This window comes from Epinephelus lanceolatus, chromosome 9 (genome assembly GCF_041903045.1).
Source record: "Epinephelus lanceolatus isolate andai-2023 chromosome 9, ASM4190304v1, whole genome shotgun sequence".
NCBI lineage: Eukaryota > Metazoa > Chordata > Actinopteri > Perciformes > Serranidae > Epinephelus > Epinephelus lanceolatus.
The window spans coordinates 37,034,470-37,047,081 of record NC_135742.1 but is presented as its reverse complement, the minus strand read 5'-3'; the positions used below and the strand labels follow the sequence as shown (position 1 = coordinate 37,047,081).

General features: G+C 38.9%; 1 protein-coding gene across 1 annotated transcript; it reads left to right on the top strand.

The window, feature by feature from the left end:
- The first annotated feature begins 3,180 nt into the window (after positions 1 to 3,180).
- LOC117253002 (potassium voltage-gated channel subfamily V member 2-like) lies at positions 3,181 to 8,194 on the top strand. Its single transcript, XM_033620319.2, has 2 exons — positions 3,181 to 4,788; positions 7,528 to 8,194. The coding sequence occupies exons 1-2, from the start codon at positions 3,454 to 3,456 to the stop codon at positions 7,780 to 7,782; spliced, it is 1,590 nt and encodes a 529-aa protein (XP_033476210.2). The 5' UTR covers positions 3,181 to 3,453; the 3' UTR covers positions 7,783 to 8,194.
- Positions 8,195 to 12,612: the final 4,418 nt, after the last annotated feature.

Genomic DNA, 12,612 nt, shown 5'->3' with positions numbered 1-12,612 from the left:
CCTGAACAGTCAGAACCAGTAAATCAATATTGCAAGGGTGCAAAATCAAAAGTAATGTGTCAACAATAATCTTGGCATTCAGGAGAGACCACCGCATAACCACAGCATTGTTAAAACATAAAGTGTCAACATATATGATAATAATGTGAAACTGAAACATATTAGAGGTTTGCAGAAACGTATAGTGCCAGTTATTCTGACAATTCCGGTAATTCACACATAATTAATGTTGATTGACTGACTCATGCTGGTGGCAAAGGAGAAATCAAATTGATTGTAAGACCCAAAACATGGCCATATTTTCAACTGTGACCAGTTAAAAAAGGTGCACAGAATCCTTTCTTTTCCATGTTTTACCTCATTGTACTTGTATGCAGTCAAAAGACAGTGGAATATTGCACCATCTTTATAGTGCAGTGCTACACTGCGAGCTGTTGTGGAGTACGTGTTTGCAATTTAGAAAATGTTGATGATGTTTTTAAGAATACGCAATTAGTTGAGAAAACAAAAAATAAGGATAATTTTGAGCAAACCTAGTTACGTGCATATGACATCAGCAAAGGTCAGGTTGAACACTAGCATTTATTGCAACAGAGCAATCTGTGTTTTGGATTTTGCAGCTGTAAATAACAGAGAATGTATGTAAGGCTTTATAAACCTACATGAGGGATTATAATCTGCATTCTTGTTTTACTAAGCAGCTTTGAGGAGACTTTGCTGAATTTGATCCGTAAATCTTGTGGACAATAGTAACTGACAGGAAACTGTAGACCTTGAGAGCAGATGATCTTAATCCTAGTTAAGAGATACTGATGTTTTGTTTTACAGTCCTACTTCCTGGACTATTACTGGATCAATAAAGGGGAAAAATGTTGAATAGAAAATCTAAACTTAACTTCTTTCCTCTGTATAATGATAATTGGAGTAAGACTTACAGCATATGGGCCCACTGAATTGCAGGGGTGCCTGCCATTGTGTGGTAAATGCAATGCACCAAGGAGCAAGACTCATTTTTTTTTGTCCACCTATAATGTTCGGAATCTAGTTTGACTTCCTTGAAAAATCTCCTTCAAACCCAAAACCAAGGCCTTCTGTTGCCACATACAGGGTGAATACCAGGTAAATCTAGGACCTTTTTCACTATGTGTAATATTTAATTAGATCCAAAGGAGTTATATCATCTGTTATTTTTTACATTGGCCACAAAACCATTGGAATATCTGTCTTCGTGGGCAGATTATGAGAAAATGGGTCCATGGGCAGTGGGCACAGACGTGCCAAAAGTCCCAGCACCTCCCCTACGAAGAAACAAGACACACAGACTTCGTGGTGGTTTTGCCTCTTTTTTGTTGTTGCTTTGCATATCTTTGTAATTGTTATACATTCTTTTGTGTCTTGTTGTAATCTTTTTGTGTCTCTTTTCATAATAAGTGTTAATTTGAGTGACATTTTGGAGATATAGGCCAGGGGGGGCCCTTACACCTTGGGTCCCTAAAGGGCGCCTGTTCAGTAATTCATCAATGTCCATGTGTGACATGCAAACAGATGCAGTAATGTCATTTACATAATAATATAATATAACTTTGCTAAATCAGCAAACATGAGCCACCATGAGCTACTGGCTGTACCAGACCAAGTGAGGCTGAAGCAGAAAATCCTTGAGTGTACTGAAGTGAGTGTGTTTTACTGTTAATGAATTAAACTTTTCTAAAAGGAGGGTAGTGTAGAGTGATGACATTTATTTGTAAGCCAGACCAGAAGTTAACATCGCCCTGGTTGCCTTGTCTAAAAGCCTATGGGATTTTTCTATAAAATTTTTAAGTATTGCAGAAAATGAGCTCTGTTACAAACAAACACTTATGATACTTAAAAAAGATAGTTTCACAAATTAACACCACTTTCATGATTTTTAAAGTGTTAGGCTATTGCCAGAAGTAAAGACCTACTGTTAAGCTATGAACAAACAACACCACGTTCGCATGACTTCAACATCACCACCACAACAAGGCTGTAAAGCCACATTCAGTGTGATTATGTTCTAATTTAGTCACTTGTTTTAGCCATTTGTTAGCAACTGCCTTTTTTAAGACACTTACAAGCTTCAAAATTCACAAGTGGGGTATTTACTGACATATTTTATGCTATAGAATAAAATGAGAAAGTCATGTTTTAGGAGTCATTCCTGCACCACTATTTTATTTCCTTTAAAAGTTCCATAGCCTCACTTTAAAAGGCAAATTAGTTGCCATGAAGCTTTACAAATACTGATATAATTCAGTATATTGTATCATATATCATCATCATGAATTAACGTTTCCTTTTTTAAAAAGCTTTTTACATTTTTTTTTACGGTGGCCTCCTTTTTCTGGTGTGATCCCTTGGTTTGCATGACAAATCCAGTTCACCTCTCCTTCTCTTGACACACCACACTAACAAGACTAGCTTAAGTCTGGTAGCTCTATTTAAATGTCACTGCATTAACAACCTAAATCCTTAATTGTTTTAACTAGTCAGCAGTGGCTGGCATCAGGGAGGTAAATAAAGGTTAATATAGCGTATGGTTCGTAATATCATTGGGGAATTCTGTCTCTGGTCAGCTGGCACTGTTAATCAGCAGGGCAATAATCTGATATCCAATAAGAGGATTCAGTTGCCAGCAAAGTTACGTTTCCTGTTCTGTCTAAATAACTATGCCTCTTAGTTAAGAATATGATTTTAATCACATATTACTGCCTGATTGATATATTTATACAGGTCTAAAACAAAATTTTCAAAAAATATTTCTGAGAGTCTTTGGGCTTGACTTGCTTCAACTTCTGAAGATTCCTGGCCCCCTCTGAATGAGGAAGTAGGCTAATGCATAAAGCCTAAATCCTCTTTTATGTATCCACCAGCCTTCCTTTGTTCTCTTCAGTATCAGAGTATGAAAGAATTGCACAGTAATAACCAACATAAACCATTAATTGTTAATTTGAAAAATCAAGACACGCAATGGCATTTTCTAGTCATAGAGTTCCTATGACTTCCTTGAGTAATCTGTAGGGATTGCAAAAAGATTAATGTAAGCCACAGAATCTATGCATTCATAAATACATGTGAGGGCAGCAACACTCATTGTTGCTTATTCTGTCTTTAGATCACTCAAATCAACTGTAACTACTATAAACTTGTATCATAAAAATATTTATCAATCAAAAGAGGGTGAATTCATGATGGGCTTTGGTTGAGATGTGCCACACAGCCAACGTCATGTGAGCCAGGCGGCTCAGCAGGGGATAATGGTATTTAGATGTCCTGTAAGCACGCGGATCCTCTCAGTCAGCAACATTAATGGGGCCATGAGGCATCCTGCTCATGTCCTCCATGCTTAGGTAAAGGGGGTATTAGACAAACGTGTAGACATGCTGGCTGGTCCGGGTGTTCTGTCTGCTGTGTAGTCTGGGGGGGATCGATATGGCGAGCCCTGGGAAGGTGGCCAACTTGTGGAACAGGAGGCAGAGTCTCTTCCCCAACTACAAAGTCACAGATTCGGAAATTAATCGAAGACCCTCAGAAATTGCTTATCCACTAGCCAAGGAAAGCTGCGTGAAGACATGGAACTCCATGCAGGACCTGAGCAGGGATATCTATGACATCTATGCTGAGTATGAAGACGAAGAGGACGACAATGCTCCACATGGCCTCTCCAAGCATATTTTACCCTCCAAGAAGAACTATATGATCAACATCAATGTAGGGGGGAAGCCCTACCAGATAGCCTACAAGACGGCTGCCAAGTATCCCAAGACCAGAATAGGACGACTGGCCACCTACACGGACCACAACATGAAACTGGACCTTTGCGATGACTACATCGTGACCAACAATGAATACTTCTTTGACAGGGACCCAGATGTCTTCCACAGCATATTTAACTTCTACAGGACTGGTGTGCTGTGGATCAAGGATGAGTTGTGTCCCCGCAACTTCCTGGAGGAGATCAATTACTGGGGTGTGAGGATCAAGAACACCCACCGCTGCTGCCGCATCTCCTTTGAGGAAAGGCAGGATGAGCTGAACGATCAGTTGAAGATTCAGAGGGAGCTGGAGGCAGAGGTGGAGATTGAGGAGAATGAAGAGCTCTTTCATGACATGTTCATGGGCCAGCAGCGGAGAGCTATCTGGAACTTGATGGAGAAGCCATTTTCATCTGTCAAGGCCAAGCTGATGGCGGTGGCCTCCAGCCTGTTTGTCTTAGTCTCCCTGGTGGCCATGACTCTCAACACAGTGCAGGAGATGCAATACAGAACTCCCACAGGTCAGCTCAGTGGTAAGACATACTGGGAATATGTGGAGTCCATGTGCATCGCCTTCTTCACCATGGAGTACCTGCTCCGTCTGGTGTCCACTCCTGACCTTAAGTCCTTCGGAAGGAGCGTCCTCAACACTGTGGACCTGATTGCCATCCTGCCTCAGTATCTGCAGGCCATCCTGGAGTTCTTTGACAGTGAGGAAAACTACCTGAAGCATGAGGCTGACATAAAGGCAGTGGGGCAGGTGGGAAAGCTGGGCCAAGTGTTGCGCATCATGAGATTGATGCGAATCTTTCGTATCTTGAAGCTGGCACGACACTCCACAGGTCTCCGGGCGTTTGGCTTCACTCTGCGTCAATGCTACCAGCAAGTGGGCTGCCTTTTCCTGTTTATCGCCATGGGCATCTTCAGCTTCTCCGCCATGGTTTACACTGTGGAGCATGACATGCCACAAACAAACTTCACCAGCATTCCTCATGCATGGTGGTGGGCAGCTGTAAGTATATCTTTGAAAAATTCAATAATGTAAATGTAGGAAAGAAAGCTAAGTAACCTTTTTATGTAAGTAAAATAAAGTGCCCTACTCTTGAATTACTTTAATGCGGACAAAGTCCCTGAATTGTGTGTTAACCTTGTGATGTTATTAGATTACACTCCAGCACTACCTGGCTTACAAAACACATTGAGGTCAGCCTGACTGCAGCTTGTGTCACCTCATGCTTTGGTTATGTGTGACTTGCGTGATCGATGGGAAGATTTGTTCATGTAACCTGATCAGTTTTATAGGGTGGAATAATGGGGCTCATGCCTGTACTCAAGTCTAGCTCTTGGTTTGAGTGAAACTGCTAACATGAACCTTTATTCACTGCCTGCTGCCAGGAATAAACCCTTTACCAGATCCTTCCCCTCCCTCTTTGACCCAATGGTAGAATCTTACTTCTAATCCTGGGGAAAGAAATTATAATCCCCTGAATGATAGTATTGGTAATAGAGAAGGGATCTGTGAGCACTACTCACTGCTACGGGTTCCTGAAGTAGACGAATTGTGTGCCATCTTTGAGACTGCTTCTGGGTCATTCTGTTTGCAGAATATCTCTATGAATCGGTTTTCACAAAACTTTTTGGAAAGGAGGAGCTTAAACATTTTTTCAAACTTTGGCCATGGGGTGTGACAGTTTACAGGGCTTCTCACTGAAGGTTAGATACCCCTCGGAACAGATTTGTACAGTGCAGTCAGACTATGTGGCAGTCAGCAGAAAGAAGAAGAAAGAAAGAAGCAAAGCTGAGTGAGAAACTTTCATTACTACTTTTCCATAGACTGTATGGAAAAGGCTAGTCTGACTCACAGAGTGTATGTAGACTGTGACTATAAGCCTGCCATTGGCTGTCTAGTTTCCCTTCTGCTATCTTGTGTTACCATTTTAAAAATCCCCTTCTGTATTGGAAATAACAACAACGTCTAAGCTAAAAAATTAAACACGAAAAAAAAAATTACGAAGATGTGGATCGAGTGATAAGACATGCCTGCTTTGTTCTTTTAGGTGAATTGTTGTAAAGATCTACAATGATTAAAACAACTTGTGAAGGCACCTCAGAAAAGCCCAGACTTGGAGTTGATTTATCACATCTTTTGAAACATCTCCAGTCAATCGATACCTCAATAGGATCCTTTTTGCGCTGGGGGTCTGATCTCGGACCACTCCCCATCAGATCAGAAAACTTTCTGCTGCCACTCAACTTTCAACAGAGCCACTCCCCTCCTGGAGAGTCTGCCTGGGTAGAATAGCCTAACACACCAGCGTGCTTACACCCAACACTGAGCCATTAAACAGTCAACAAACTAGCCCTGTCACTTGTGTGTTTTCTCCCCTGACACTATTTTGCAAGGTCAGTGTCACTGTCTCCTGGGCTTAGCGCTGCCCAGGACAATTGTGATTGGTTTAGAGAAATCAAAACAAGCCAGAGTGTATTTTCCCCACAGCAGAATGGCAATACAGTGATTCCACACCTTTCAACAGAGATCTAGGTCTGGATACACAAGACTAGAGGACAGCTAATAACCACATAGTGATTACTGGCTACATAATGCTGTTATAACAGGATAAAATAGTGAAGTGTCTAGAATTTTAACAGGTAAATCTAATGGAATTAAGGAACAGTCAAGAAAAGATGCAGAAGAAAGATGTGGTTCATCTAATGTGACACTGTGTTGGTAATAATACAATAGTTTTCGTGGAAGTAAGGGTCCACCATGAAATTATTTGAGTATAAAATGAACCATCACCAAACTACAGTTGGTTTAACTGATGGACACAAGTGGTCATTTCTTTTTTTAATCACTTTGAACAACAATTCACAACACTGAGAGTTATGGAAATCTAGAATTTGTTTCTTGATCCATTTGATATGCTAAACCATTTTTTCCCCAACTAGTAGTATTAAAATCCAATTAGCTAACATTAATACATTTTTCATAGTCTGCATACTCTTGAATCAGTGCAGAGTGGCTCCAGACTTGTGTGTGTTGCAGTGTGTTCTGTTAATATTTTGTTTCTGAACTTTTTATCCATGTACTTTTTTATACTTACACTTGTGTCACTGGTTTAAAGAAGTACTTAACTTACAAAATGACCATTTATTAACCAATTGATCATGATGTTTTACCTTGAATTTGTGAAGAAAACATTGTTTTTCTTGAGGCCTCCACTGAAAACGGCACACATGATTAATTAATCAATCATGTGTGTCAATCAATTAATTGATTAATTGAGGACCATGATTAACAACAACAAAACTATATCAAAACATCAGTTTACAAACTCTCATACAACTCGTGCAGTATAATCCAAGTGTCATTTATCCAGTCGTATGCTCAGTACTTCCCAAACACATGCATTTTCATTAAAACATTATAAACTGAACTGAAAGTTAAACTTATCTAAGCTCTCTTCAACTCTACAACATTTTGTCATGAACTCAAGGCAACACGTCATGACTAATGATAATTGGGGATGTACTGGCTCAAAGTTTGAATCCAATCCCCCTTTTTTTACTATCTACTTGCAGTCCAATAAAGGCAAAATATTGTTCTTGATAAAGACGCAAAATGCCCCAATTTATTGGCACCACATGGATCAGCAAATGTCTATCAAAAGGGACATTGACTAGATCTACTGGTAAGGTTTGACAGTCATGTTTCTCCTCACCACTGACTGCTCTTCTCACTTTCCCACAGGTCAGTATCTCCACTGTGGGCTATGGAGACGTCTACCCAGAGACCGTACTGGGTCGTATCTTTGCTTTCATCTGCATCTCTTTTGGAATCATCCTCAACGGGCTGCCCATATCCATCCTCTTCAACAAGTTCTCAGACTATTACTCTAAACTCAAGTCCAATCAGTACACAGCTGCCCTGAAGAATCGAGGGAAGGTGAGATTTGCCAAGAGGACAGTGAAAAGGTTGAACCGCTTATTTGATAACCGCAATTGACATGAACACTGATTTCTTATGCGACTTTGTAATGCTTTCCTTTATAAATAAACAGCCTAATATGCTTGACTGTAAACTGTGCAAAAACAAACTATGTGTGATGAGGATGAAAAGGTGGAGCAGGGACAAAAGATGAGGGTTCAATCCACAGTCGCACATCTGGCCATGCATAACAATACATTGGCAGCTTTTGTGTTAGGAAGCCGGTGAGGGATCACACAAGCATGTGGGTATTAACACCCTATCCGTCCTAATTAGTACTGAACACAATGTGTGTGTGTGTGTGTGTGTGTGTGTGTGTGTGTGTGTGTGTGTGTTTGTGGTGGGTGGGGGTTATATTTTATAACCATCATTTTATACTAAATTTCTCAGTCAAAAATGAGAAATACAAAAATTAAAGAAATATCCCAAAGTAGTTATGCCTCATAGTTAAAGTAGAAAATTCTGTGTAAAAGCATTCTTGGAACCCACATATTTATATATATGTATATATAAAAAATAATGTGTGTGTATATATATATATATATATATATATATATATATATATATATATATTTATATATATTTGTATATATATAAAAAAATATATATATATATATATATATAAAGTTTTTCCCTCATTTCTTCCTGATGTATACATTCAGTATATTTGGAAATTGAGATTTTCTGTTATGTGGGTTCGAAGAATGCTTTTACACAGAATTTTCTACTTTAACTATGAGGCGTAACTACTTAGGGATATTTCTTTAATATGTGTGTATATATATATATATATATATATATATATATAAAACTTCCATTTGATGTAATTGTGCAGTTGCACACATTTATTGGTATTTCTCTCAGTATAATTATCACATTGCTTTATTGAAGTCGGAACAAGTTCAGTTTATCAGAAATATGCTTACATTTATCCCCCCAATGTGGAAACATATTTTTGTAACTTAAAATTAAAATGAACAATTAAAGAAAAATAAAATAAAAACAAGAAACATTTTAAAATCAGTTCTCCTGAACCAGATTCCCACAGTGAAAAAGTGTCAGCATCCTAGTGTTTGGTTGAAGAGGTCAAACTTTGCAGGTTTGGTCCGGCACACTGCTGTACAAATTAAAAAGCTTTTATTATTAACATAGCAGCTCTCAGGGAATCGACCTTCTTGTTTATCTACAACATAACTGTATGCCCCACTGATTTTGGAAAATTTGCTTTTCAGAGACCTGTTAATCAGGAATCAGCATAGATGTCAGCACCAAATATTCTTTGTTATTGCAGCTGCAATGTTTTAAATCTGTGTTCACATGAGATTTGCAGGAGCTTGCAAAGTGTACAAAATCTTCAAATACTGGTGCTGTTTTCCATGTGTTTGCAATGTTCAAAAGTTCCGCCTCCAAAGAATGCAGTATGCTGTACTTGCAATGCATGCACCTAGTAACATGATGTAGTCTGATACTGTTTTTAATAAACACTCTACTGCTCATGAAACTGTTATCTTCATTGACTAAATACTACACAGTTATGTTAAGAGTCAGGCTACTGAGACCTGTTCACCAGCATACATCTCTACTGACCTCTTCTGGATAACATTTGCTATTGCAAAAAAAAAAACTTCTCGGGGCCAATCCCAATTCTCTTCCCTTAAAGGAATATGCCAACGATTTGGGAGTTATGACCTTTCTCTATCATTTTCATATTGAGACAACATGATCAATATCATTTTTGTGTCTGTATGTCCAGTGGCTGGGTCTCAGCGGTTAGCATTGTGGCTTAGCTTAGCGAATACAATTGAAGTCTATAGGGGGTCAGTAGCCTACTCGTAAAAGTGAACAAATAAATGTTACAGAAACACTGAAGCTGGTATTTCTACACGTGCATTTAAAATAAACATGTTTAAACATTAATTTGAAAAACGAGAGTCCTTTTTAGTCGTTTTAGAATAAGTTTGATACACGGAACTATAGTGTGTTTACGCCCTGCGCGGAGGGATACACCGGTGAGCAACAGCTGCAGCTGGCTCTGGGACAGGTAAAGTTACGCTAGGTCACTCAGTAAAAGCAAACAAAGAGACGGCACGGACGATATTACTCACTCGACTGAAAGCTGTCCATCAGCTCCTGCAGGCCTGGGGCATTTTTTCAGTTTATCTTAGGAACATGAATGTTTCAATCACGCCAGGATTATTGATTGCTGCAAAGATTTCACTCGTGATTCACTCTCTGCGGCGGTTTTCCTCCTGATGATGATGATATATCTCTAGCCTCCCCACTCGCCTGCTCAGCATCACAGCAACACCTGGAGTTCCTCATCTGTATACTCCGGCTCAAACAGGTATGGCTCTGGATCTGTGTCCGCTACAAGAAACAAAATCGCGTTCAAAGTCATCCATTGCAACTACTATAGTCTGGAGATATCGTTAGGCTAAATAAACAACTGAGTTTTGTTTACAGGCTATGTCTGTGCCTGTGCCTGCCCACCGGTGTATCCCTCCACGGATCACAGCGCAGAATGTACACACACTATAGTTCCGTGTATCAAACTTCTTCTATAACGACTAAAAAGGACTCTCGTTTTTCAAATTAATGTTTAAACATGTTTCTTTTAAATGCACGTGCAGAAATGCCAGCTTCAGGGTTTCTGTAAAGTTTATTTGTTCACACTGACCCCCTATAGACTTCAATTGTATTCGCTAAGCTAAGCCGCAATGCTCACTGCTGAGACCCAACCACTGGACGTACAGACACAAAAAAGATATTGATCATGTTGTTGAAAATGATAGAGAAAAGGTATAACTCCCAAATCGTCGGCATATTACTTTAACCTTACCCTTTCGCCAGATGGATTCCCCTCAACCACCAAGGGGTAGTGTTGAGAGGTAGGGAATTTTACCTACGAACTGGGACGCCACTTCATGCAAATTAGCGTAACAGGCGTGTTCACCTACATCATTGGTATCATCACCATAGGCTTCTTGCACTCATTTCCAAAATGCTGGCTCCTGCCTGGCTGGATAGTTTCACAATGCATCCTGGAAAATTCAATCTTCCCCTCAGTTGGCATGGGTTTGTGAGTGTGCGTCGCACAGCCCTTCAAATTAAGTAGGGATTTTAAGGGCTGAAAAGCACTTCCCTAAAGTTTGGGACACCCTAGCCCTTCGAAGGAACGTGCAAAAACAAGTGCAAGGGCCAATTTTCAGGGGAAGTGTGAGTATTGGGACAGACCCTTGGTGCCTACAGTGCATCATACTAGTTCATTCACTGATGATTATTAGTGCTATACAAGAGGAAACTCAACATATTATAAAGTTATTCAGTATGGGAGAATAAATAAATAAATAAATTGAGGCTATGCTTTACTAAATCGAGCACTCGAGATGGCCTCCAAACTGTTTAATTCATTCCCTCGTTTTGGTTAATTTGTGCGCTTGAGATAAGTGTAACATGACTGAGAGCTAGCACAACACACACGCGGCTATTGTCATCAACAGCTCTGTATCAAAGCCTTGATTTCGCCCAGTTTTTAGATATGTTGAAAAGCTAATTTAGGCAGATATTTTACAGTTTTAATCAACTTGAAAAAATTAAATGTGACCATGCAGTTGAGAGTGCAATGAGAACGAGGGAACGACTTAATATCTTATAGAGCACATAAATTAACCAAAATGAGGGAAAGACTTATATTTCGATGAAATGACTTATAACTCCAGGGCACAAATTAACCAAAACTAGGGAAAGACCTTTATCTTGAGGGAACTACTTCTATCTGGAGCGCACAAATGAACCAAAATGAGGGAACAACCAGGGATGGGCAGTATTTCTATTACTTGTATTTAAAATACGTATTTCAATTACATTTCAGTATTTTGTAATTTGTATTTGATAAGGCCGATAAAAAACAAATGTAATTTAATAACAAAATACTTTTGAGTGGAGTAATTTTGTATTTTAAATACTCAAAATACTTTCTCACAAAAACAAAAAACAAAAATAATAGGCTACACATTCTCATATTATTGGATGTAACAATATTTTTTACTTATTTTTATTATCAAACTATTAAAACATATTAAAACTTGGGCCGTTCAATGTGCCCTTCAATGACCTAGTGGTCTGTTTTAGTGGACTGTGCATAACATAGGAAATTGTATGTTGTTGTGGTTGATGCTTGGGATGAGTATGTTGCAAATGAATTGCCTCACGTGGGATCAATAAAGTTGTCTGAATCTAAATCTGAATCAATAAATAATATTTTAGGGTAGCCTACAGTCCAAACCTGAATACTCTGCTATACCAAATTGTGAGAAAACAAGCGCAAATTTACAATAGCTGCGACCAAATTTGCTACTATCACACCATTAACGGATGAATCATGGTTGTTCTTTCTGGCATAGTTACTTGTGGTCTCTAATTGCAGCATGTAAATTTTGAGCATTTTTGGTCAAGGACGTTTTGAGTTATTCTCAAAAAGATTTGAATCGGTTAGTATAGCGCCACCTATGGACGAATCATGATCATTCTTTCTGGTATAGTTACTCATGGTCTCTAGTTGCAGGATGCAAATTGTGAGCATTTTTGATCAAGGACTTTTTGAGTTATTCACAAAAAACTTTATGGACCGACCAACCAACCGACCGACTGACAGAGTAACCTATAGAGCTGCGGGTCGCTGCTAAAGAGAAAAAGAAAAAAAGTATTTCCTGTATTTGAAAATACAAAATACATGTATTTTATTTTGATACATTTTCTGGCACCAGTATTTTGTTTGTTTTTTTTTGATACATTTATTTGAGGAGTATTTTGTATTTTGTATCAAAATACATTTTGATGTATTTTTGC

What these genes read in the sequence shown, in the direction of transcription:
- LOC117253002 (XM_033620319.2), top strand. Translation starts at nt 3,454, where the DNA reads ATGGCGAGCCCTGGGAAGGTGGCCAACTTGTGGAACAGGAGGCAGAGT. An exon ending in ATGCATGGTGGTGGGCAGCT is followed by an intron (nt 4,789 to 7,527) that starts GTAAGTATATCT and finishes ACTTTCCCACAG; the next exon opens with GTCAGTATCTCCACTGTGGG.